General features: G+C 52.1%; 10 protein-coding genes across 10 annotated transcripts; 4 read left to right on the forward strand and 6 right to left on the reverse strand.

Annotated features, from left to right (window-relative positions):
- Positions 1-30: 30 nt before the first annotated feature.
- On the reverse strand, positions 31-582 carry Aud_001127 (CoA-binding protein; the record flags this gene model as incomplete). The annotated part of the gene is made up of 2 exons (XM_043286627.1): positions 31-410; positions 498-582. The coding sequence occupies 2 exons, from the start codon at positions 580-582 to the stop codon at positions 31-33; spliced, it is 465 nt and encodes a 154-aa protein (XP_043142562.1).
- Positions 583-899: 317 nt separating this feature from the next.
- Positions 900-3650, forward strand: Aud_001128 (Rad4 family protein; the record flags this gene model as incomplete). The annotated part of the gene is made up of 1 exon (XM_043286628.1): positions 900-3650. One exon carries the CDS (start codon positions 900-902, stop codon positions 3648-3650), a length of 2751 nt encoding a protein of 916 aa, XP_043142563.1.
- A 249-nt stretch (positions 3651-3899) lies between these two features.
- Aud_001129 (uncharacterized protein) lies at positions 3900-5738 on the reverse strand (the record flags this gene model as incomplete). The annotated part of the gene is made up of 2 exons (XM_043286629.1): positions 3900-5438; positions 5502-5738. The coding sequence occupies 2 exons, from the start codon at positions 5736-5738 to the stop codon at positions 3900-3902; spliced, it is 1776 nt and encodes a 591-aa protein (XP_043142564.1).
- A 947-nt stretch (positions 5739-6685) lies between these two features.
- On the forward strand, positions 6686-7429 carry Aud_001130 (HD domain-containing protein; the record flags this gene model as incomplete). The annotated part of the gene is made up of 2 exons (XM_043286630.1): positions 6686-6731; positions 6795-7429. The coding sequence occupies 2 exons, from the start codon at positions 6686-6688 to the stop codon at positions 7427-7429; spliced, it is 681 nt and encodes a 226-aa protein (XP_043142565.1).
- A 268-nt stretch (positions 7430-7697) lies between these two features.
- Positions 7698-8360, reverse strand: Aud_001131 (HIT family protein; the record flags this gene model as incomplete). The annotated part of the gene is made up of 2 exons (XM_043286631.1): positions 7698-8213; positions 8274-8360. The coding sequence occupies 2 exons, from the start codon at positions 8358-8360 to the stop codon at positions 7698-7700; spliced, it is 603 nt and encodes a 200-aa protein (XP_043142566.1).
- A 393-nt stretch (positions 8361-8753) lies between these two features.
- Aud_001132 (Mob1 family protein) lies at positions 8754-10325 on the reverse strand (the record flags this gene model as incomplete). The annotated part of the gene is made up of 2 exons (XM_043286632.1): positions 8754-10022; positions 10092-10325. 2 exons carry the CDS (start codon positions 10323-10325, stop codon positions 8754-8756), a joined length of 1503 nt encoding a protein of 500 aa, XP_043142567.1.
- Positions 10326-10655: 330 nt separating this feature from the next.
- On the forward strand, positions 10656-12151 carry Aud_001133 (CobW family GTP-binding protein; the record flags this gene model as incomplete). Its single annotated transcript, XM_043286633.1, has 5 exons — positions 10656-10809; positions 10863-10946; positions 11061-11157; positions 11213-11735; positions 11801-12151. 5 exons carry the CDS (start codon positions 10656-10658, stop codon positions 12149-12151), a joined length of 1209 nt encoding a protein of 402 aa, XP_043142568.1.
- Positions 12152-12952: 801 nt separating this feature from the next.
- On the reverse strand, positions 12953-15640 carry Aud_001134 (protein kinase family protein; the record flags this gene model as incomplete). The annotated part of the gene is made up of 1 exon (XM_043286634.1): positions 12953-15640. The coding sequence occupies one exon, from the start codon at positions 15638-15640 to the stop codon at positions 12953-12955; it is 2688 nt and encodes an 895-aa protein (XP_043142569.1).
- A 2497-nt stretch (positions 15641-18137) lies between these two features.
- Positions 18138-21610, reverse strand: Aud_001135 (endopeptidase La; the record flags this gene model as incomplete). Its single annotated transcript, XM_043286635.1, has 3 exons — positions 18138-18293; positions 18356-18573; positions 18646-21610. 3 exons carry the CDS (start codon positions 21608-21610, stop codon positions 18138-18140), a joined length of 3339 nt encoding a protein of 1112 aa, XP_043142570.1.
- Positions 21611-22035: 425 nt separating this feature from the next.
- On the forward strand, positions 22036-23822 carry Aud_001136 (putative mitochondrial DnaJ chaperone (Mdj1); the record flags this gene model as incomplete). The annotated part of the gene is made up of 3 exons (XM_043286636.1): positions 22036-22248; positions 22334-23574; positions 23645-23822. 3 exons carry the CDS (start codon positions 22036-22038, stop codon positions 23820-23822), a joined length of 1632 nt encoding a protein of 543 aa, XP_043142571.1.
- Positions 23823-24428: the final 606 nt, after the last annotated feature.

Here is a 24428-nt window from a genome sequence, read left to right on the forward strand (position 1 = left end):
ATGCATCAGCTTGGCGATGATCATAGATGTTCACAGCTTTTGACTAGTCCACTGCACGCCAGCAGCCTCCAATCCTTCTTCTCCATCCACCAATACACACCAGCCTTCGTGGCCTCGTCCTCCATCTCCCGCAATCGCTGCTTCAAAGTGTTCTCGGGCATATTCCAGCACTGCATCGTCAAAGGTCCCAGGCTGCAGCCAGACCGCGGGGATCCCGACCGAATGAGCCTCTTGAAGCAGAGGCAGCGTTACCGCAGGAGGAGTAACAACCGACAACGAGGTTTGAGAGGGAGAAGGCAGAGCGCTGGGCGAAGGGACCGTCTGGTAGGACTTGGAGGGGAGATTGATTTGTGGTGCTCGAGGATTCAAGGGAGTGACGGGCAGAGAGTGTTGATGATACCAAGCAAGGACTATCAGTATCTTGATGTCAGCGATTCAACGATCGACCCTTGATAATTGAGGATCCGTATGCCATGCTATCTTTCATGATAACTCACTCTTGTAGCCGAACTTGTTCGCATCGTTGCTGGCTCCAGCAACCGCAAAGCGCGGGGAGGAGAAGAATCGTTTGACGGCGTCCATGAAGATTGCGCGTTGGCGACAAAACTAGGCACTGATGTAGTAGTGACTGAGGTCTCGTATTTCAAAATATATCTGAGCGATGATTTGGAGTCCAAGAGATCGAATCTATACTAGGTATTGTCTATCGAAATGAAGAATATGGCTCCACTTGGAGAATGTGGAGATCTTTATGGGTTTCCTTCCGTCATTCACCCTCGGCTGTTCCACTCGTCACCACGCCGTTTTTTTATCTTTCCTTCAAGATTTCCGAGCCAATCTCATCATCTCCTATTGGTATTTCGCCATTTTGGTAATCTTGATCCCCACGGCTCCCTCGCATGCCACCCTTCGTTCCCCGTAAGCGTGTCTCTTCCGAGGATCCGCCCACGGCCAAGCGTCAGAATGCCACCCCTATCGTGGAGATCGCAGACATTGAAGACTCTGACTCCGATTCATCCTTAAGTGATGCGCCTAGCTTGGACGACGAACCCCATGCGAAAAGGGACCTTCAGAAACAGAAGAAACAAGCCTCCGATGGCTCCGACTCCGACTCCGACTCCGACGAAGACGACGATGAGGTGGACTGGGAGGACGCGATGGACTCCAAATTCACCTCTGCGTCGGTTTCGGTGACGCCCGCTCCTGCTGTGCAAGATCTCGAATTGACATTGGACAAGAATGAGGTACATCTGACCGATATCGCAGATGGGAAGAAGGGTCCATCCAAGATCGAGCGCCAAATCCGCATCGCCACCCATTGTCTGCATGTCCAATTCCTGCTCTACCACAACGCGGTGCGCAACGCCTGGGCAAACGATACCAAAGTCCACGAGATCTTACGTCGAAAGCTCCCTGCTGGAATTCATAAGGAGGTCAAGAGATGGCGCATCGCCTCCGGTCTCGAATCTCCCGAGAAGGAGCCGGAGATAAAGTCCAAGAAAAAGAAAGGCAAAACTCGAAAATCAGATCGGGATTGGAGTGAAGGGTCATCGCGCGTAGAGCCTGGAAAGCCAGATATGAGTCGTGGGGATCCCATCATCTCATTGCTCAGGATCTTGGCCGCTTACTGGAGAAAGCAATTCAAGATTACTGCGCCCGGACTACGAAAGGGTGGTTATCGGCCGATGGCTCATCTGGAAGCCGAAATATCTTCTTTCCAAAAAGACGAACACAATCCTGAGAGGCATGGGGAGCGAGTACGCAATATAGAAGAGTTCCGGTCTACAGCAGAGCGCATGGAGGGCTCTCGAGATCTCGGGGCTCAGCTGTTCACCGCGCTAGTCCGCGCTCTAGATATAGAAGCCCGTCTGGTCGCCAATCTGCAGCCCCTTGGCTTTGGCTGGACCAAAGCGGAGGCCTACACGCCGAGAGCCAAAGTGGAGGAAGGGACCATTGAGGAAAATGGGGAATCAGAGCCTATAGTTGGTCTAGAGTCCGACAGCAGTGACTCGGAAACCGCTCCCGCCCTTAAATACAGTTCCAAAAAATACGACAAGGACCTTCCCTTTCCCATCTACTGGACTGAGGTAGCCTCACCCATCACGCACGAGATAATACCTGTTGATCCCCTGATACTGTCAAACCCTGTGGCAACAACTCCAGAGCTGCAGGCTACGTTTGAGCCCCGTGGGGCCAAAGCTGAGAAGGCCAAGCAGGTTATATGCTACGTTATTGCGTACTCTTCCGACAAGACTGCTAAGGATGTCACGACACGCTACCTCCGTCGTCGAACCTGGCCTGGCAAAACCAAGGGCTATCGCATACCAGTAGAGAGAATCCCTGTTCCCGGCCGGAAGAGAAAGTTTTTCGAGTATGACTGGTTTCGGACCGTTTTACGGGTGTATGAGCGCTCCGAGAAGAATCGCACGAAAGTCGATGAGGTCGAAGACGCCAAAGACCTACGCCCTAACCAACCAGAGAAGAAACAGGTCAAGGAAGGGGACACGCTGCAGAGCCTTCGCTCGTCGACTGAATTCGTCCTGGAGCGATTTTTGCGCCGCGAAGAAGCCCTTCGACCTGGAGCCCAGCCTGTGCGCACTTTTGTGAGCGGCAAGGGCGACAAGGCCAAAGAGGAGAACGTCTACCGGCGAGCAGATGTCCTCAAGTGCCTGTCCGCTGAGAGCTGGCACAAGGAAGGACGCCGGATCAAGATGGGCGAAGCCCCGCTGAAACTGGTGCCGATCCGCGCCGTCACCCTTCTCCGGAAGCGTGAAGTCGATGAGATGGAACGCGAGACGGGCGAGAAGCCAAAGCAAGGCTTATATGCCAAGTACCAGACCGAATTCATAATACCACCACCAATTCAGGACGGCATCATCCCCAAAAACGAATACGGCAACATCGACTGCTTCGTGCCCAGCATGGTACCCCGCGGTGCCGTCCACATTCCGTGGCCAAGCACAGTACGCATCTGCAAGAAGCTTGGCATTGACTATGCGGAAGCTGTCACAGGCTTTGAGTTCGGGTCCAAGATGGCCGTCCCAGTCATCCAAGGCGTGGTTGTAGCCTCCGAGAACGAAGATCTTGTCAAGGACGCCTGGCGCGCCGAAGACGCCGAGAAACGGAAGAAGGAGCAGCTCAAGGCCGAGAAACGCATCCTTCAGACATGGCGCAAGTTCCTTTTCGGGTTGCGCATCGCGGAGCGCGTTCGCGAAGAGTACGGAGCCGACGACGGAGACGCGGAGCGCGAATCTCATAACCCATTCGCAAGCCGACAGGGACGAAGTCAGGCCCATCCACCTCCTGTTCCGGAGGCCTTGCACGAGTGGCCCGGGGAACCTGCCGACCGTGGCGGTGGCTTCCTTCTTCCCGGTGAAGACGACGGCGACGACGGCGACCTGGTGGTTGAGGATCACCATCCACGCCAAGCTCATCCGTCCGTGCAGCAAACTGAAGCTCAAAGCGAGGATGAAGAGAGGCCCGGTCACGATGCCATTAGTATCAGCTCCGATGGGGGCGGCGATCTCTCGTCTCCACAGCGGATATCGGTTTTTGAAGAGGACGAGCCGTCGGCATCTGCTTCCGACTATGAGCCACCTTCGACGCGCAGGCGCACTCGGAATCCGGGTCGAAGGACAAGAGGCAAATAATTATCAATGAATTTAATGTGGATACGGTAGGCGTTTATGCAGATAAAGATTGCTTTGGGATACACGGCAACTGGGCGGGACTACTCTGAGATGGATACACAGGATGACTTATGTGCAATTACTATATCGTACGATGAACACGAATGAACTAATGATATGCAGTCCGCGATGACAGCCTTATATGCATTGAAGCTTATATGCACACGTAGACTAGTTCGTACTATGCAAAATCACAATAAATGGGAGATATCATATCCTCCGCCCACGAGCAGACGGGGAAGCAATCAGATCCATCTCCTCGAGATCCCCAACGGAGTCCCCATCCGCATCCGGATCAAACTCCCCCAAGGGGGTTACATGCACCGCCGGCGAGGCAATAGGACTATGCGCGACGCGCGGCCGTGACTTGAACACGCTACTGTAGTCTGCCTCCTCCTCGAACAGCTCGTCCCGTGGAGTTGACGCCCGAGTCTGCGACTGTTTCTCTGGTGTTTCGAACTGGTTGACGGGAAGGGAGACACGCGACTTGCGCGAGCGACGGGGCTGCTGTGGGGGCCGGCCGCTCGGGGGCGGAAGCAGCGACATGGACTTGCGGGTGCGTTCGACGAGGGTGAACGTGTTGAGGCGCGGGTCGGGTTTGGGTTCATTGTCTGGATCGGGGGTGATTTGAACGGTAGGCGAGCTTGTTCCGGTTGATTGGTTGTCCGGTGAAGGGACGGCCTCGTTTTCGTTTGATTCTTTACAGTAGGAGGGTCTGGAGTATTGTGAGATCGAAGGTTTGGCTGATTCAGCGTCGGAGGGAATTGTGATGGATGGTTCCATGGCAGGCACACGTAGTGGAGGAGCAGCTCGTCCAGAAGAACGAGGCTTACCGTCGATGCGGGAAAGAGCTTCATTCATCGACTGTAGAAGGGCCTGGTCGTCTTGTCGGGGAGTAGCTCGAGCTAGCGGCTGGCGAACGGCCTTTGAAATGCTGGCCACGGTGAGAGCCTGGTGATCCTTGAAGGTCAGTGATGGCGTGTTTGCTGCATTCCCCGACGTCTGGGCCCCAGCACTGTCTTTCTCACGCATGGAGCTGGCAACCTCGCGCCATTTCTGCAACCGATTGCGCTGACGCGCGATGCGGGACTCCAAGTCAACCAACAGGTCGGGCGTCGTGCTGACTGTCAGATCCTCCACAGTCGTCTTGTTTGCCTTGGACCATGCTGTTTCAAACGGCAGCTCTAAGAAGGCATCACTGCTACTGCGAGCGCCGCCCTGAAGCAGGGTATCAGCCCACTCCTCGCTACCCATCCAATTCTCTTTCAGCTCGCGTGCTAACACATCGAGGTTGGCGACATCCTTGGGAAGATCAGGCGGACCCTCTTTAGAACGATCATCGAGCTGAGTCTTCTTGCTGTCCAGTAGCTTAGAGAACTTCTCATGAACGTCCATAATCCGGGACCGACGCTCACCCACTGTGGCCAGAGAGACCCGGTGGGCAAGAATCAGCGGCAGCATCAGCTGATACTCATCTGGGCTGATACCCTTAGCCATAGAAAATCTCAGCGCGGGGTTTGGCAGGCCGTCCATCGACGAAGCCAGGACCTTGCGTAAAACGGCGGTGGAGAAGACGGCCAGCAGCTCGTCGACCTTCTCCCCTTTGCAGTCGTCCAACATGGACTTGCGAAAGATTGTTTCTCTGCCGAGGTCGCCATTCTTCTTCAGATCAGAAAGTACTCGAGATAGAGCGGCACGAAGATTGACCGATTGTAGCGGCTCCAACGGAGGGTAGAAAGGGCGGAGTTTCTAGCAACGGTAGCTGGTCAGATTCATGCGCGTAGTGGACAATGATTGCAGATGATCACATACATCGTGAGCAAGTTTAGGATCCCAGAGGGCTACAAGGTGATACAGAGCCCATTCGACCGCTCTGATACGCTGGCGCTGGTTCTGCGATGAGGGCGAAAGGGAGCGGACAGTAATGTCAGGCCAGTCGGGTTGAAGGTCAAGTTGCAGCAGCTTCAAATTACGGACAAAGACGCAAGTGTGTGATTGATGAGTCCAATTAAAAGATTTGGGCCGGAGAGCTTGTTTCGAGGACTGCATGGTGGATGCGTGCAGATGATATGGGGGGAATAATGTCAACAAAGCTTCCGCGGACCGAAGACCCAGCACAGACTATGGTGATCTCCACTATTACGGCGTCGCCTCAGAACCAGGAGGGACATAAGTCATTATTGGCAGATTATCTGCATACCACGAGGGGTATTCACTTCAACATAGTATCTATTTTTCAGCACTAATTACCGGGCATTCCGTCCTCAAAAGATAGTAGCTTCAGTAATCGAATAGCTGGGTGCAATCACGTGAGTCCAGTCCTGATAGATCTGTGATTGGAAGCAGAAAAATGCATCTGCAATCATTTCCTCCTAGCTTATTCATATCAGAACCTTCCACTTAAGGTATCTTGTCTCTAATGGCTATTTCAATGGATTGAATCATTCCGATAGTCCCTGCTGATTCCCCAATCCTACGTTGGTATAAGGCTGGCTTGTTGTTTATCTGCACGATAAGCTGTTTACATAGTTTGCATTGGCGGCCCAATCAGGAGCTTCACAATTAAGAAGACAGACGACAATTGACTTGAATAGATACCTCTCTAGAAGGTTAGTTTATAGAATTGACAAGCAAGTATTGAAGGAGGACAACTTGACCAATATCAGGTGATAGTGTTCCATAACCATCATTATTATTGCTTGTGGCTGCTGCGCCGTCTGCTTGTTCACCCTCCTACCAGATTGGCGGTGATAAGGAACAGACACTTTCCTCTCTTTCTCTCCCCGCAGAGATCTTCTCTTTTCTTCCCTCTCTCATTGACTCCAACTTCTTAATTTTTATCACTGCAGCAGTCGCTTCTATCATCATATATCCCATAGCGCTGCGCATTACTTCACAGTCTCTACTTTAATTAATTTCAGACTATCCAGTGTCTGAATTAGCTGTATCTCTCCACTCAAATCGTGGTACCAGCGTACCCCTCATCCAACAGCATCATGGGTTCCGACGCACCTTCCGACCCTCTCTGGACCACTCAGTCAGGTATGACCTACCCAATTACTTCCATGCTAATCTCCGTGATTTGACGGTTCTAATTGCCTGTAGTTTTGTCCACACTGCCTCACCCTCCCGAAGAAAACACCGCCTCCCCCATACCATTTTTCCACCTCCTCGAACGTCTAAAGACCACCAAGCGCGAAGGCTGGCGTCGCTTTGGCATCAGCACCGGTGAATCGATTTCTGACCACATGTATCGCATGTCAATCATGACCATGCTTGCACCTCCAGCTCTTGCCTCCCGCCTCAACCTGCCCCACTGCATGAAGATGGCGCTTATCCATGACATGGCCGAGTCGATTGTGGGCGACATAACCCCTGTGGACAAGGTGAACAAGACCGAAAAGGCGCGCCGCGAAGCCGAAGTGATGGACTACATTGCGAAGAATCTGCTTGGCGGTGTACCTGGAGGCATGTTGACGGGCGAGGAGATTCTGAAGGTCTTCAACGAATACGAGGCAAACGAAACTCTTGAGGCGCAATTTGTGCACGATGTTGATAAGATGGAGCTATTGCTACAGATGCTTGAGTACGAGCGCACTCACAAGGTTGACCTCTCGGAGTTCTGTCACGTTGCTGGTCGTATCCAGCTGGAAGAGGTCAAGGAATGGGCGGCCGTTGTTCTCAAGGAGCGGGAGGCTTTCTGGAAGGGAATGGCTGCGAATACGAATGGTACAGCATAGGCGACTAAGCGCAAGAGACTGGAAAGTTGAGTGTATTCGTGCCTTGCGTCATTCTTTACATTTGTTTTTGGCCATCATCCCACCTAACCCGGTGGAGGCGTTTGGGTTGGTATTCTAGAATTAGATCGGATAGTGTGTGATAGCAAGCGCCTAGGTATGAGCTATATGGATATCATGACATTCAACGAGGCATGGTTGACAGTTCCTAATGCATCTAGTATGTATTCTTCATTTCCGTTATAGAACCTGCTATAAGTCACTGGTACGATCACTCCACAACCTCCCTCTCCATCTCCCTCGCCAACATCTCCGCCTCAGCCTCCATCTCCTCCATACTCCTCGGCGACCGCCTCTCGTTATCAACTGCAGGGAACTTCGCTCTCGGCCTCCTCTCGCCCTCGCCCTGCCCGTCCTGCGCCCCCTTCTCCTCCAAAAAGACCCGCCTTAGATCCCCCTCCTCCCCATCCAACAGATCATACACTGCATCCGTCCCACCCCGATGGTCTAGATCCGCCCGTTTCCGCGGGATGATGTGCGCATGCACATGCGCCACGCTCTGGCCCGCCTCCGGCCCGTCCTGCACAGCGATATTGAGACTCGACGCGCCGTACACGCGCTCAACCATCTTGCCGACCCGCTGCACGGTGAGGAAGAGATCGGTCGTTTCGGCGGCGGTCAGGTCCGCGACGCGGGGAACGCGCCGGCGCGGGGAAACGAGTACGTGGCCCGGGAGGATGGGTTTGAGGTTTACGAGGGCGAAGGAGAGCGGGGTGACGTGGAAGACCTTGCGCGCTGTTAGTCTCTTTGTCTTTGTCTGCCGGTAATGTGTGGGAGAATACCTTACCTGGGAGGTGACGAGGAATGGACCAAAGTAGATCTGGGCACCCTTGAGGGCGGCGGACATGGCGGGGACGGGGTCTCGAACGGACATAAAACTTTATTTTGTTTATCTGTTTGGAAATCGTCTGATCAGGGATTAAGTGTATGCTTGGGGAGGAGTAAGAGGGATCCCACTCGAGAGTGGATCGTTTTGGCGGTTCAGGTTGACTATGGTGCGGAGTCGAGTCGGAGAAGCCGTGCGGGACCTACTTGATAGCGGAACCAGCTGGCTGCGCGTTATCGAGGCCTTTCCCCATGAGGAGGTATACAAATACTACGACAGACAGCAAGGCCACTGCTGACAGCATTCTGCAAAGGAATGGGTATCATTAATTTCTAGTCGGTCTCAGCTGTATATTACATGTCGATTGAGCCTCCACTTAGCTCGATCGAGTGTGGGAGTAATCGCATCATAGAGATAAATAAACCTGGAACAAAGATGATCTCAAGTCTCCTTGGCTGACTCTGTCGTTGACCCGGGCTCCTGCTCGGTTGCCGCCTGCGATTCAGGCTCTTGCTGGGTCTTCTCAGTGGATGCTTCGTCTACAGGCGAGGGCTTTTCCTCTTCGCTTGCTTCTGTGCTCTCGTCTGCATCGGGCTGTGTTGTGTCTGCTTGCGACTCCTCCGCCTTGGGTGCTTCCGGCTCCTCAGGTGGCTGGACAGCTTCTGGATCATCCTTTGCTGCTGCTTCGGTATTCGTATCTGAGGGCTTCCCCTCTTCGTCCTCTTGCACCTCTTCAACAGTAACCTGCGACTCGGCCGGGTCTTGCGCGGAAGGATCGGCGGCTTCCTTTTGCTCCTCACTTGCAACCTCTTCTGCAGGCTGTTTTTCAGACTCAACTTCGGGTACGGCCTCCGTAGATTTTTCATCCTTTGACTCCATCACAGGTTCCGTCTTCTGCTGCTCTTCCGATTCCTCGGCACCCTCACTGATCGTTGTAACGCGAGAACTGATGGACGCGCTATTCTTGTGGCGCCGGGTGGTTGCACCAGTGCTAATGGACGAAGGCTCGATGTTCTCCAGCGGGCCCTCGCTGTCCTTTCGTAGGATCGTCATCCGACGGTTGTCCGCCGGCTCCTGCGTTGACTGATTGGCATCGAGTCCCTCCGCTTCAGCAGGCACCGTATAATTGTCTTCAGGAATAAGCTTGTACATATCGCACACCGTCTTGAAAAATATGTACAGCCCATCATTACCCTCAACCTGCCAGAACACATCCCGGTGCTGAAACCAGGCATGGGCGAAGATGCGATACAGTCGACGGAATATGTTGGTCAGGTACCTCAGACTCGCCTGCGGCCCACCGCCCGCCTCGGAGCCCAACGTAAGACGGCTTGGAAAATGCTTTGGAGATGTGAGGATGTTGGTGGCCCAGTCGAGCGTATGGCAGCAGTAGTCGATCGCGCAGCAGGATTTCGGGGGGTCATGGACGGCGCAAAGATACTGCCACTCGGATGCACGCATCTCAGGACACGTTTGTGCGGAGCAGGGCGGGTCTTCGGCGAAGAAAGCAACGATCAGGTTATTCACTTTCATGGTGAGGAAACGACAGAGTTCGTAGAGCCAGAGAGACCTGTCTACCCCCTCGGGCGGTTCCGCAAGCTGTATCGCAACATCTCGATTGATAGGCACGACGGTCTCAGATCCCTCCGGTCGTGTGAAGTGGTTGTAGAGCGCTTTCAGATGTTCTTGGAGCTGAAACGGAGAGTCGAGCTGTTGGGCAATAGAGGGCCTGCTTAGCGAAGATAAACATCTTTGACTTGTTTGTTTACATGGGCTCACCTGCGACAAAGGAATCAATGGAGGACCGACAGCCATATCAGCCGCTTTAGTTCCTGGTCGGATCCTTCGAGAAGAAGCATCATCATTGCGCTTTGAAGCTGCCAAAAATTCTTGCGTCTCCTTCCCAAACGAATCGCCGACCGATGGTGACTTGGGCCCAATCTGTACCTCCGTGAACGGGGGAGGGCTAGGTAAGCGCGGCGAGCTGGACGGCGACGCTCCAGCAGCAGTCATGATGAAGAAGAGAAAGAATAAGAAATAAAAAATAAAAATCTCAAGGCACGGCCTGTCACTGTAATGACGGCGGCCACCAGACACTGATGCTGGTGATGATTGATGGAGAGCTACTGCTGCGGAGCTCGATGGCCGAGACCACCGCCAGGATCCTTAGGCTCCAAGGCTCTAAGGCTACCGTAGCCCGAAGCCCATGACCAGGGAAGCCCTGAGCCCTAATCTGCCTCCGCTCCAGGAACAGACGTCATTCTTCCCCGCAAGAATCAGGTACGCTGATCGCTTCGTAGTTCATAGACCGTTTGAGTGAAGCATTCATCTCGAACTCAAAATATGCCTGCAGATATTATCGATGATGATGATGCTCCCCCAGAGCTGGTGGATGTGTCCGCGCTACCGGACTCAGAAAAGCCCAATATCTCCACGACACCATCTACAACATTAGACACGCCGGCACAGGATCGTGTGCCTATCACACTAGTAACTGGTATAACTTTATCAGAAATAGACCCATAATGCTTGAAGCTCACAAATGACCAGGCTATCTCGGTGCGGGCAAGACTACCCTGCTTAATTACATCTTGAGTGAGAAACATGGCAAAAAGATCGCCGTGATCATGAACGGTTTGTTGTCCAGGAGCTTGCAAAGAAACATGACTGATATGTACTTGTAGAATTCGGCGACTGTAAGTCGGCACAGCATGACACGATCCAGCCATTAGACTAACCCAACCACAGCGACGGACATCGAAAAGCCATTGACCGTCAACCAGAACGGCCAAGAAGTCACGGAGTGGATGGAAGTCGGAAACGGCTGCATCTGCTGCTCCGTCAAGTAAGCACTGCTCCCCCAAGCTCCGAGACAAAGTGACTGAGCAGCTGGCCGCCAGAGACTCCGGAGTCATGGCCATCGAGTCACTCATGGAGCGCCGGGGGACATTCGACTACATCCTCCTAGAGACAACGGGGCTCGCCGACCCGGGCAATCTCGCGCCCGTTTTCTGGGTAGACGATAACCTCGGCAGCTCCATCTACCTAGACGGAATCGTCACGCTAGTCGACGCGAAGAACATCCTCCGTCTTTTGGACGAGCCCGCGCCAGAGGAAACCGCATCGAGCCATACCGACGGAACTGAGAGCGAGGGCCACGGGCACTCGGGGCCTGTGCTCTCCATGGCGCACATGCAGATCTCCCACGCGGACGTGATCATCCTGAACAAGGCGGATCTCGTTACCCAGGAGGAACTGGACCACGTCCGCTCTCGCATCCTGGCGATCAACAGCGTCGCCAAGATCCACGTCACAGACCACAGCAGGACACCACAGATTGAGGGCGTCGTGCTGGATCTCCATGCCTACGACCACTTGGATAGCCTGGACTTTGGTGCCAAGGGGCACAGTCACATCGACCCGGTAACACTAACACTTGCCCACGACCTTCAATTTCTCATTGCTAACCATTCGCTATATCCTACCAGGCAATATCAACAATCGCCATAATCATACCCTCTATACCAGCCGACAAGATCTCACGGGTAGACGCCTGGCTCCAGTCCATCCTATGGGAATCAAAAATCCCAGTAACGGGCAACACTGATACATCTAACCTCGATAATTTCGAGATCCATCGTCTGAAAGGCATTCTAGTCCTGCAAGACGGGACCTGTAAGATCATCCAGGCTGTCCGGGAAGTCTTCGAGATCCGAGACTCGGAGCCGAAGACAAGCGGCGGCGGCGACTGCAAGCTCGTTCTGATCGGCCGTGGTCTGGGACAGGATGCACAGCCGTGGCGGAGGAACTTTGAGGCGTTCTTGGAAGCCGGACAGTAGCGCAGTGGTTACAGGCGCGATATAGCCGAGCAAGAGGTCACGCCCCATGGTACAAGTCCTCCGCGAGACATTCTATTACCAGCTGGGAGCAAACACGCGGCAAGGCTGAAGCGGCGATGGAATAGCTTCACCGAATGAGGTAGTCCCACAGACCGCAAACTTAAAGGGCCGCTCAACAAGTTGCCAAATAGTTACCAAGGAACAATCGCCAGCTCCTCTGACGTACCTGCAGCCTGCATGAACCATATATTTGCAAATAAAAAAAGGCATCAATTAGAATTTTGATAAGATAAATACAGCTTCATGAAAGAGAAAAATTGACACGGACATCGGAAAAGTATACAATGGAACCACTTGCAGAGGGAAAAGAGCATCAGATGACATCCGCCAATCGTATAACATGAGAAGATCGTAAATAAGGACTTCAGGCAACAGTGGTCCTGTTCTGAGAAGAAAATGTTTCAGCTTCCAATGCCCTGGTATCTCAAAAAAGTATGAGCAACAGTTGCGGTTGGGTTCTATTCAATGATGGCGCAAGAGCCGTACCAACAAGAGACTGAATAGTAGAAACCAAAACTCCAAATTCGCCTTTATCGACTTTCCGCGAGACTCGCCCATTCGAACGAATGAGAAAAATATGGGAAGGGACGCCAACGAGGTAACTATACAGCGCGAGCAAAAACGTGTATCAAGGGTATCGAGCACTTTGAGGCCTTGGTGTCTGAGGCCTGGCTAAATCATTGGGAAAGAAATGCTGAGTCGTGGGAAAGGCTTTTTTTAGTTTCTAAAATGCGCCCACTGTCATATTGATGCCGAGTAATTGTTGGGGATCGCTGGGTTGATGGGCAGATGAGATTCGCTCAAATAGGGTGTTTGCTCCAGGAGGCCATGCTTTGGATAGTTGAAAGCGGAGCGAATGACCGACTGTGATACTCGGTCTGTCTTCAGATCCGTAGATTGTTGCTTCTTTACACTCGATGCGGGGTTGATTGGTAAGGCTGAATGTAGAAGGGATGATACGGCGTATGTTCGCACTTCGGTGGACCGGTTTTCCTTCGGGATATAAGGACACTCAAGGTCCACCGTCGAGGAGAAATGTGGATGAGTAGACTGAGTTGTTGCTGATGAAGCAGAGGACGTATGATATTTCACCGATTTTGATGATGGTTCTCTCGTGCTGCCTGAAGAGCAGGCTGGATTTCGACCGACACCCGCCAGCTCCGCCGGGATATGGTCACTCTGGAAATGTAACGAGTTCGCTGATCGATCGACAGGATGTGCTTGATGGATAGAGTCTCCCCCGCTAGTGTGTCGTCCTCTCTCATTTGCTCCCCCACGGTCGGGGATGTGGTTGCGAAGTTTGTTTTCCGGTACGTCTCTATCAGTAGAGGGGTTAGGCCGTTGGCCATTCGTCTGGGAATTTCGAGAATCGAAAGCCACCTCGCAGGGCCGATTGTCGGCTGCATACTCGTGCATGGAGTTTGAGTGTTCATTTGTGGTCGGCATTTTTTCGTCGTCAAGTGACACACTGTAACAGTCTTCACCAGCGTATGCTGGAAAGGACTCTACGCTATTGGCATATAGCCGAGACCCTGACTCGTCCAGAGAAACTGTTCTTTCATGGAAATGACCAGGCTGATAAAATGGCCGGTTGTTTGGACTGGCAAAAGGTGCCGCTGTAGTAATGGCACGAGCATTGTATAAAGGTAACGGGCTGTTGTACAGTCCAACGCCGAGGCCTCCGTGCGGAAGATGCGCCGAGTGGAATTGCGGTGTTGCTGAAAGCTCCTGCGGGAAGAAGACCAGGAGCTCCTTTGCCGAGAGCCTGTGTCGAGGAGAAGGGCTCAAGCAGATTGATACGATCCTGCGATACCAATCAGGCACGTTCACCTCCTCGCCCAGCAAGAGGGGCCGAGGCTGCCGTTCAGGTTCGTCTTCCTCGGTGGCCAGCGCCCACAGAGTCATTCCTAGCTGATAAAGATCGGTTTTGACCCCAATGTACATGGATATTCGCTGGTTGCTCTCGATCTTGGCGGCAATTTCAGGGGGCTCCCATCCCACAGGACAGCCTCGTCTATTGATATCGATGATTTTGGCGTCGTCATTGGCGTCCACCACGATGTTCGACAATGTGAAGTCTCCTTGCACATATCCCGACTCGTGGATCTCACCCAGGCCCTGGACGATTTGCCTCGCCCACCGCGCTCGCCTCTCCCACGAGATTGTGCCCCGCTGCTCATACAAAATGTCAACCAATGCCCCCTGCTCGGCGTAACTGATAAGTAGACCCTTGACGACATCTCGCCGGTCGTTGACAATAATCCCTTCCACTTGAATGACGTTTGGTGAACGGTTGAGGGCATGTAGGGCGTTGATCTCGTAGAGAAACTCGTCGACCGTGTCGGGACCGGGAATTTCCTTTTTGATATAGTTCTTGCCATCCAGTCGGACATTGTACACGAAGCCCGACAGATGCGCCTCGAAATGCAGCTGGTATTCAGGGACAAGGCGAGCCTCCGGCAAATGGCCGATGCAGGAGGTCGGAGGGTAGGGGATGATTTCGTTTACGTCTTCGGTGACGTGCACATGGAGCCGGCCATCACGCGTCTCCAATTTCAGGTTCGTGACTGTGTCGTAGAATTGAATCTCTGGAAGCGACTCTCGGATAGATTCGTAGATTCGAGCGCACTTGTCTCGCTGGTAGCGTAATTCCTTCAGATCTTGCTCGAGCGAGTCGGGAGGAGCGCCCCGATAATCGCAAGAAATGGTGACTCTGCGCCATCGGTTGGGGGCCTCTGCGTAGGTGACGAAAAATTTCTCGCGCTCCGACCGGTCACGAAAATGCATACTCAGATTCAGTATCCATCGCTTTTCCAACTCCATCTCAATCAGATCCTCCGGCGGCTGTTCGGGCATATCCGCGACCTCGGGACACGGATTCCAATCGGGCATAACCTCACTGTCATCATTCGTCGTCGCGGGTGGTTCAACTTCCTCCACCGTGGGTTCTTCCGCGTGGTCGTGCCATGGAACCTCGGGCGCGGACAATCTGGGGTCCACGGTGGGCTGTGGGGACCTAGTCCGCTGGGCACTCAACGGGCAACGACGGTCGGCGGAAACGGCACGACGGGGCTCTGGTTCGATGGGGGCTAGACGATCTCGTCGTTCCGAATCCTGTCTCTTGAATGTTGTTGAACGGGGCAGACCGACCCCTACCCTGCGAGAAAGTCTGCGGGTCAGGTTATCGTGGGGTTTGGAGGAATGGTGGGCATTGTCGTCGTTTGCTGTGGATGAAGGGTTTGCGGGAGGTGAGGAGTCACCAGAAGGTGACCGGGAGGATAAGTCGCGATCATCACGGCCCAGCAGTCTTCGAAGACCGAGTCGATGCCACATGCTCTGTTTGGGGCGAGGGTTGACCTTTTCTGGGTCAAGCAGAAAACCCAGGTGCCTCGTGGGGCTATATGAGCTGTCTGCGATAGAGATGGCCATACAGATCGATTCGGTCGCTCCACTGTCGTGCAAGGAACGACTTGAACACCCCGCCAACTGGATTCCCGACGTCCATAAGAGTTGAGGCCGGCACTGGGAGAAAGGACGATAGTAATCAATTCACTGGTGCTGCTGCCGGTTTTTCACCTGTCTAATCGAACAACCTGAAGATAGAGGGGAGAGATAGAAGAGAGAGAAGCGAAAAGATGATTGGGAAAGAAGAACAAAAAAAATAACAAGAAGAATTTTTTTTTCCTGTTTTCTATCTTGTTCCCTTGAGAAGTCGGTGAGGTCGTATGAAAATTTGCTTCGTCCGTGCCAACTTGGGCTGTGGCTGGGTTGGTTTTTTTCCCTCTTGACTGCCTAATGAGGATCGAACAATGAGGGCGAGGTAGAATGAGTCAAGGTGAAGGGCATCAGGAGTCAGGGAAATTCTCGAGGCGGGGATAGAAGAATCACCAAACTGAGCAGTCTTTGGACGGACGGACAGATAGATAGACAGGTAGAGTCGATACTTGAAGATGCAAGAGGAAAAAGATATGATAGATGGATAATTGCCCAATGGGCAACAGTTTGATGGTGGTTTTGCCCTGCTTGCTGCAAGGCGTCTACTCGTTTAGATCCAAGTCTTCTTTCTTGACATCTAATTGAACTAAGAATAATGGCTGGAGCAGCAATATGATTAAATTCCTGGCAAAGCCAACTGATGATCCATCACCCCTCCTTCCTCCTGGATTAGTCCTTTCATTGGGACAGTCAATTGCATGGAGTATAAAACATAATAGCTGGAGATGTCCAGCACCACGAAGCAATAACAGAAAAACAAAAACAACAAAAGAAATCCTAGAGAAAATTGTTGATCACCAGAAATTATGTTGATCAAACATCCTTTAAGATAAATACTAGACTAACACTCAATACCAAACGCATAAATGGAATATTGTAGCTGTATGGCGGCCTGATATGTGCCTGATATATCCGTATAGAAGAGTTAGGAAGGCTTCATATTTTCTCTCACACCACGGCTAGATAACTAAAATATCTCGGTAAATACTCAATTGCAACAGCCTTGTAATTCGAACCTGGTATCCAATTCGCAGTGTGATAGCAGAACGACCCAGTGGACCTGCATCCCTTTTCTTCCTGATGCATTAGGTAGATATTAATGCACAGCCCAAATCTTTCTCGAAGCCTTTTCGCCTGTTTCAGTTGGCTGTTCGGAGTATGTAGATACCTTGGCCTTCCCAAAGGATTCAGCGTATGATATTTTCATGCGCTGGCGCACTACTGCGTATACTCCATCTGTCCCTTGTCCTTCTCCCATCCATAACATACAGACTAGATTACGATGCTGATGATGATGGCGACGCCGTTGACACGCCGTTGACCCAACCAGCATATTGCTCTACCCGCATGGTGAGACAGTCGAAGACATCGCGACAAACCTACCGGTGCAGGCTGGTAGTCTACCATGGCGGATCACCAAAATACTTGAAAAATATGAATTTCCGGGCATTAAACAAAAGCAACTTAGAAAGAAAAGATGCAGAACGAGGCTGAGCTTATAATTACTGGTGTCATCTATTAGATAAAGTAGAGAGTTTCAAAGTGATGCTTCCATAGAACAACCAGAACCCAGCCAATGCATCCAATCAACGCAGAAAGATATCCAACACCAATCACTTACCTCTCCTGCTCTTAAGCTTGACATCAGATGCAACTCCCGGGAGCCGTACTTGCTTCACCAGCGATACACAAGACCTAAAGTGCGGTGTACTATTAGTACATCTCAGTGTCATTCCACGCTCAGAGGACTTAAAGAACCCCTCCGTTCATGTGCAGCCGATTCGAGCCGATCTTTAATGTCTGCGCGAGTTAAGCAGGTCAAAGAGGTTTCGTTTGATGGTCAGAAATTGCATCGGCACAGGTCCATTTGGACCAGTTTCCCGGTCTGGTTTGGCAATAGTACAAGGATATCCTTTTCTGGCTTGTGAATATGATAGGTTTGTATGATATTTTCACTGGCAGGCTTGCCTCTTCCCAGGCCGAGCTGGCAAGATCAAGAACCCACCACGTCTTCATATATACATAGAGACGACGACAGGACCTCTCCAACAAGTAGTTGAGGATGCACTGTACCGCCCACGTTTCCCATGCAACACGACAGGGACAATCCTGTCGCAAAGACCTTTTCTTGAAGAGTGGAGATAGCTCTCATGAATCCCTCTGGCCGCAGTCGGCGCCCATATTTCTCTGGTCCTAGTCCAGAAGAGACGAAGGCAACATGCTGTATCCAAACGAGGTTTGCTTTGTAGACACCGTCAAAGCGAAATCGTTAGTCCCAACCCAAATCTACGAAACATAAACTCCGGACCCATGCTTCTCATAATGAACGCCTCAGGTATCAAAGCAATCGCAATGAATCAACGTGCGATACATAGCATAGCAGCGGCCGAATATGTATTACAGCGACGTTGAAACCTGCTCATGATCTCTTTCAATCATCCTCTTCGCGAGGTTCCTTCTTTGGCGTCCCTGCAAGCTGCTTCTGCCAAATCTTATTGGCCGCGTCCCTGTCGAGCTCGGCAAAGAGAATGTTGAACACTTCCGAGTACCAGCCCACTGCATGGCCTTCAATACCTTCTTTGATGTTCTGCATATATTGTCAGCTCGATGAATGTACCGAAGAGATAATATATTCTGGAATCTGCTCACCTCCGGTAGCTCTAGCCAGTCGGACATATTGTCTGCAGGGAAGATAATCTTCTTCGCACCAGCACGACGAGCAGCCACCGTCTTCTCCCGCAAGCCGCCGATACGAAGGACTTTGCCCGTCACGGTCAGTTCTCCTGTCATTGCTATTGTCGGGTCGAGAGGGTGATCCAGCGCCAGCGAAAGAAGAGAAGTGGCCATGGTGATGCCGGCAGACGGACCTGAATCCACTTGTTAGACCTCCATCGAAGATAGGGTAGTATGGGCCAAGAATTTTTTTTCCCTCGACTTACCATCCTTGGGAACAGCGCCTTCAGGGCAATGCATATGAAGTTTCGCCTTCTCAAAGAATTTGTTCTCCGGGAACTGCTTAGCCAAGACCGACTTTGCAAAAGAGTATGCAATCTGCGTGGATTCCTTCATCACAGGCTGCAGATTACCCGTGATGTCGATACCAGGTCGTGATTCGGGAGTCAGAGCATTCTCCAGAATTGACTCGACGTACAGTGCGGCTCCGCCCATGCTGGTCCAGGCCAGACCCATTGTAACACCAGGGGGGAAGGTGTCGTAGAGTCGGTCCGCTGTGAAGACAGGGGGACCAAGGTAATCAGTAAGGCTGTCTTTGCCGATACTGAGGTGCACGCTCTCAGGGACCTTGAGCGCGAGACGTGGAGTCTCCGTTGTCGATTTCTCGGGATCGGCAGGGGGGTCCATAGGATCTCCTTCTTCGGTCTCCTTCTTCGATTCCTCCTGCGCGGCTTTACCTTCGTCAGTAAGAGCCTTGTCTTCGCCAAGAACCTCCTCGCCCAGATCCTGGACAATCTTGAAAGCCGCTTTGCGATAGACTTTCTCAATCTGCTTCTTCAGATTTCGAACACCACTCTCGCGGGCATACGATTTGATTAATTCCTCGATAGCGTCCTTCTGGAGCGTAACGTCGACATCCTTCAGACCCGTGAGTTCCCTCGCAACAGGTGCAAGGTAGCGCTCAGCAATAGCCATCTTCTCATCCGCAACGTAACCGGACAGCTCAATGAGCTCCATGCGGTCCAACAGAGGACGAGGAATGGTATCTGTAACATTGGCCGTGCAAACGAAGAGAACCTTCGACAGATCAACTGGAACATCCATGTAATGATCGAGGAAGGATGAGTTTTGTTCCGGGTCTAGAAGTTCGAGCAGGGCCGATGATGGATCGCCCTGATGGCCTCGTCCGATTTTATCCACCTCATCAATTAGAATCAGAGGATTCTCGGTCTGGCACTTCTTGAGGGCTTGAATGATACGACCAGGAAGCGCACCCACGTAGGTCCGACGATGTCCCTTGATCTCAGCAACATCAGTGAGACCTCCAACGGAGAACCGGTAATACTGCCGATTCAGAGCTCGGGCGATCGACTTTCCGATACTTGTCTTTCCGACACCTGGGGGCCCTACAAGGCAGAGAATCTTGCCTTCCACAGTCCCGCGAAGCTTTCCAACCGCAATGAATTCAAGGATACGATCCTTAACATCCTTCAAGCCGTAGTGATCTTCGTCCAAGACAGTCATGGCATGCTTGATACCAAAATTCTCCACGCTCTTCTGACCCCATGGGATTTGAGTCAGCCAGTCAAGGTAATTCCGAGTAACGTTGAATTCCGATGCGGCTGGCTCAAGGTGGGCCAATTTGTTGATCTCCTCGTCAAACACCTTTTTGACAGCCTCCGGCATGGCCAATTTCGATGCCTTTTCTTTGAACTTCTCCACCAGTTTGTCCTTGCCGTCAGATTCAATACCCAACTCTCTCTTGATGCCCTTCATCTGCTCCATCAGCCAATACTCGCGTTGACGTTTCTGAATCTTTGCCTCGACATCCTTGGATATCTTAGACTGGAGCTGTGCGTTCATCAGTTCCTTCTTCAACACTACTAACGCCTTTGGAAGTCGCTCTTCAATGTTCATAATCTCCAAAACTTCTTGCATCTCATGCAGTTCTCCTGCAGAGACTGCGGCGGCAAAGTCGGCCAATTTAGCTGGCTCATCGCTGAGATTACCCGGAAACTGGTCGGTATAGAATGCGGAAATCTGGTCACGGAAGAGCGGGTTCAAACTGGCAATCTCCTTGCAGACGTTGACAATCTCACTTGTCACCGCACGGATGATAGCGCTCTTCTTGTCAAAAGGCTCCTCCGCCAAATTCTCCACATTTACCAAGCTGACGGGATATTTGCGCAAGAAAGAAGTAGGCTCGTAGAGATCCTTTGGGGCGGGTTCGGCCCCGCCCTCTTCAAAGCTCGCCACAACGTCCCCCCGCTTTTCGGGAGCCTTATCCTCAGCGTTGCCAGGCTTAGTCTGTTCACCAGGAGGAAGAAGCGACGAAATTTTGATGCGACGGTGAGGATAAAGGACGGCTGTCACGCCGCTGGCTTCTCCACGAAGAGGGTACGCAGCAGTAATTTGAGCGAACACTCCGACATCGTACACGTCATCAAGATTTTCAATCACATCGCCATCGGCATTCTCATCTTTAAATAAGAAGGCACCCACGTACGGTTGTCCTCGTTTCATCATCTCCTGGATTGCTGTTGCTACATTCGGGTCTCGGATGGTGATCGCTTTGTAGAAGCCGGGGAACAGAGGCCGCTTAGCAATGGGGATAGCCATGACCTGAGGGTAGACCTCTGGAACGGATGGCTTCTGTAAAGCCCTATCGCCTGAGCCTTTCTTACCCCTCCGTCCACCATCTTCGTTTCCGCCGTTGCTCGCAGAGGATTTCGAGTCCGAAGAGCCCCCTCCACTGACAGGGATGGGAGACGGATTCTCCGTAGCATCCGACTTCCCCTCTATGGCACCGTTTTCTTTCTTTGCATCTTCCTCCACTGCACGCTGCTCCTTCTCCCCCACTGCTTTATCTCTCCGCCGTCCAGAGCCCGATGTCGGAGCTCCCGGTTCCCTCCCTGTGGAGTCAGGTGATCTTCTCCGACTTTCAGGGGATCGGTCGCCGTCCTTTTGATCGTTCGAATCCTTCTGGTCCTTCTGCTCTTGCAGATTTGAGTCTTCCTTCTCCTCCCCCGAAGGAGGCTTCTCTTTTCGTCGGATAGAGCTCGTAGAAAAGGCGCGCGGAGACAGTGAGGGCGAGCGAGAGAGGCAAAATAAACTCAAGTTCGAACGTACAGAAGCATTGTTTCGAGCGAAAGGAAGTAGAGGTCGAAGGACTAATGGCCGTGGCGTCTGGTGGAGCGCGGCTCTCCAGGGGAGTGACTGGCCGCGGAGCATGCTATTGTGTTGAGGAACAAAAAGAGGTAGAGAAGGGGTATGCAGGAATCTCCGTTGTAGATCTATAACGTGGAGGGTAAGCGAGAAAAAGAAGCTGTAGAGTACAAAATTAATAGAGTAAGACCAGACAAAGCATTACTCCACGGAAGTCGAGTGACACTTTCGGTAGCTGAGCAGGCGCTTTCATCATCAGCAGCACCCGGCGCATCATCGTTTCTCCGGTCGGATTCAGGGAACTTTTTCAACAGCCGACTCGAGAAGCTTCTAAAAGACCGCAAAGCTTCAGGTTCGGCAAAACTTCGATTGCGATGTTCCCCTGCCTAGTAGTCGGGTCTTCTTTACATTGGCGCCATTGACTTTTTTATGCTGCTGTCTTTTCGGTCCGTCAATATCCCCAGTCATTCACTACACCATCGATATCCAACATGAATTCCACTGCCGCGGCAATGCCTAAAGCTGCGGCTATCCCCGCTCGTCTGTTGCGGACTTCACGACAATGCTCAAACCAGACCCCAGCGAACAAAGTCCTATCATCGACTCATGTTCGAACCTACCATGTCTCAACAATCGCATCCTCCGGGAATCGTTCGCGTGATGGCCTCTATACTAGAAGATTCCCCTCAATCATCTCGGCAAGGGTAAGTTCTTGTCGTCGGTTATTTATCCAGAATGGTATTTATATCGTGTATCTGAATAGTTGCTGACTCAAATGCTCCTTCACAGAGCTTTCGCACGACTGCGGCTCTTGCTGCTGTTCCCGATCCTTACAAGGTTTTAGGAGTGGATAGGAATGCTTCGGCAGGAGACATCAAGAAGGCTTACTATGGATTGGCAAAAAAATATCATCCGGATACCAACAAAGACCCGAACGCCAAGGAAAAGTTTGCGGAGGCTCAGTCAGCCTACGAACTACTATCCGACGCCAAAAAGAGAGAGACTTACGACCGGTTCGGTTCCGCCGCGTTCGATCAACACGGCGGCTTCGATCCCAACGCCGCAGCTGGTGGTAACCCGTTCGCCGGTGCTGGTGGCTTTCACGGGTTTGGTGGGGGTTTCCCTGGCGGTTTCGCTGCAGATATCAATTTCGAGGATCTATTCGGTGCTTTTACGGGCGGCGCACGTCGCAGTGGCCGGGGCAGACGCAGCCCTTTCCAGGAGATTTTGGTAGGCGAGGACATTGAGGTCCAGACCAATATCTCCTTCATGGAGGCTGCAAAGGGTACAACAAAAGATGTTGTTATCACGCCCTTAACTGAATGCGGTACGTGTAAAGGCGACGGCCTGAAAGAGGGTGCCAAGCGATCGCAATGTCGCCAGTGCAACGGGTCTGGCACTCGTGTGCACTTCATGCAAGGTGGTTTTCAGGTGGCAGCCACTTGTGATGCTTGTGGAGGAGCAGGCATGATCGTTCCTCGGGGTTCTGAATGTGGTACTTGCAGAGGTAATGGAGTCGTTCGGGACAAGAAAACTATCACGGTCGACATCCCTGGTGGTGTTGAGGACGGCATGCGGTTGAGGGTGGCAGGCGAAGGAGACGCGCCTCCTACAGGAACGCAAGCCACCCCTGGTGCTCGCACTCAACGAGGCGATCTTTATGTTTCTATTCGGGTCGCGCCTGACCATCGCTTCAGTCGCTCCGGTTCCGACATCCTCTACACTGCTTCCATTCCCCTCACCACTGCTCTGCTCGGCGGTGAAGTGACCATACCCACGTTGGATGGTGAAGTCAAAGTAAAGGTAGCCACCGGAACCGGCACTGGCGATCGGATCACGCTCTCCGGGATGGGCATGAAGAAGCTGGGAGGTCGGGCCAGAGGGTACACACCAACAGGTGACCTGAAGGTTGAGTTCAAGGTCGCCATGCCAAAGTACTTGACGGCCAACCAGCGCACGATTCTGGAAGTCCTTGCCGATGAGATGAACGACAAGACTGCTCGACGGACGATGAACATCGGGAAAGACAAGTAAGGATGATTGGTTGCAAAATGTTCCCCCTCTGTAGGAAATGCTGACCATGGTACGTGGACGAAATAGCCCTCCATCAGAAGCTGGCAACGCCCCCGACGGATCCCAGAAGAACGAAGGTTTCCTCAAGTCCGCCTGGCACAAGCTCATGAATAGCACAAAGAACGGAGACAATGGAAAGTCCGCCAGCAATCCAAGCGAGAAAGAGTCTGGCGACGCCAAAAAGAGCGACAAGGAAAGCAAATAATGCTCTGGCCCGAGCTTCTCGACCTGTACAGCTGAAATTTGCATACTATGGATTTACTTCAATTTCTGAAATGTATTAAACTTCCTTTCTTTTGGATATATATCATAGCGCCGGCGAGATGGTGTTTGTTTGTGGTTCCTGTTCATCAACTTGGTGGGATGTTTTCGGCGTCTGTCTATACCTCCTTGTTGACCGCTGCGTGGACGGTAAGACGAGAAATTATTGGGGGATTCTGGCTTGTATGTGAGCATGCATGAATGTACTATTAGGACTACCTGAGCTGCAACATGAAGAAGACATCTCTACTTTTCACTTGAATTGACGTCAGTATCCAGCCGCGAATCCACTGAGTGTTTCTGCTTTGGCGCCCGTCTGAAGCTTCCGTTGCTCTGCTGACGGTCGGCACTATTATTCAGTCAATTCCGCCTATTTAGGCAGTCATTGCCCCTCTATCTTCATCCAGAAGAGCTCTTTCGAAACTCTCGCGGGAATTCTGCTTGCTGCGTAGACTGTGTTTCTTGCGCCTATATTGTTTAGTTGTCAGTCTCCTCACCGTTTCCACCATGTTCGTCATTTATCTTGGCTCCCTGGACTAACATACGTTAG

The sequence above is a fragment of the Aspergillus udagawae genome (assembly GCF_001078395.1).
Source record: "Aspergillus udagawae IFM 46973 DNA, scaffold_1, whole genome shotgun sequence".
Lineage (NCBI taxonomy): Eukaryota > Fungi > Ascomycota > Eurotiomycetes > Eurotiales > Aspergillaceae > Aspergillus > Aspergillus udagawae.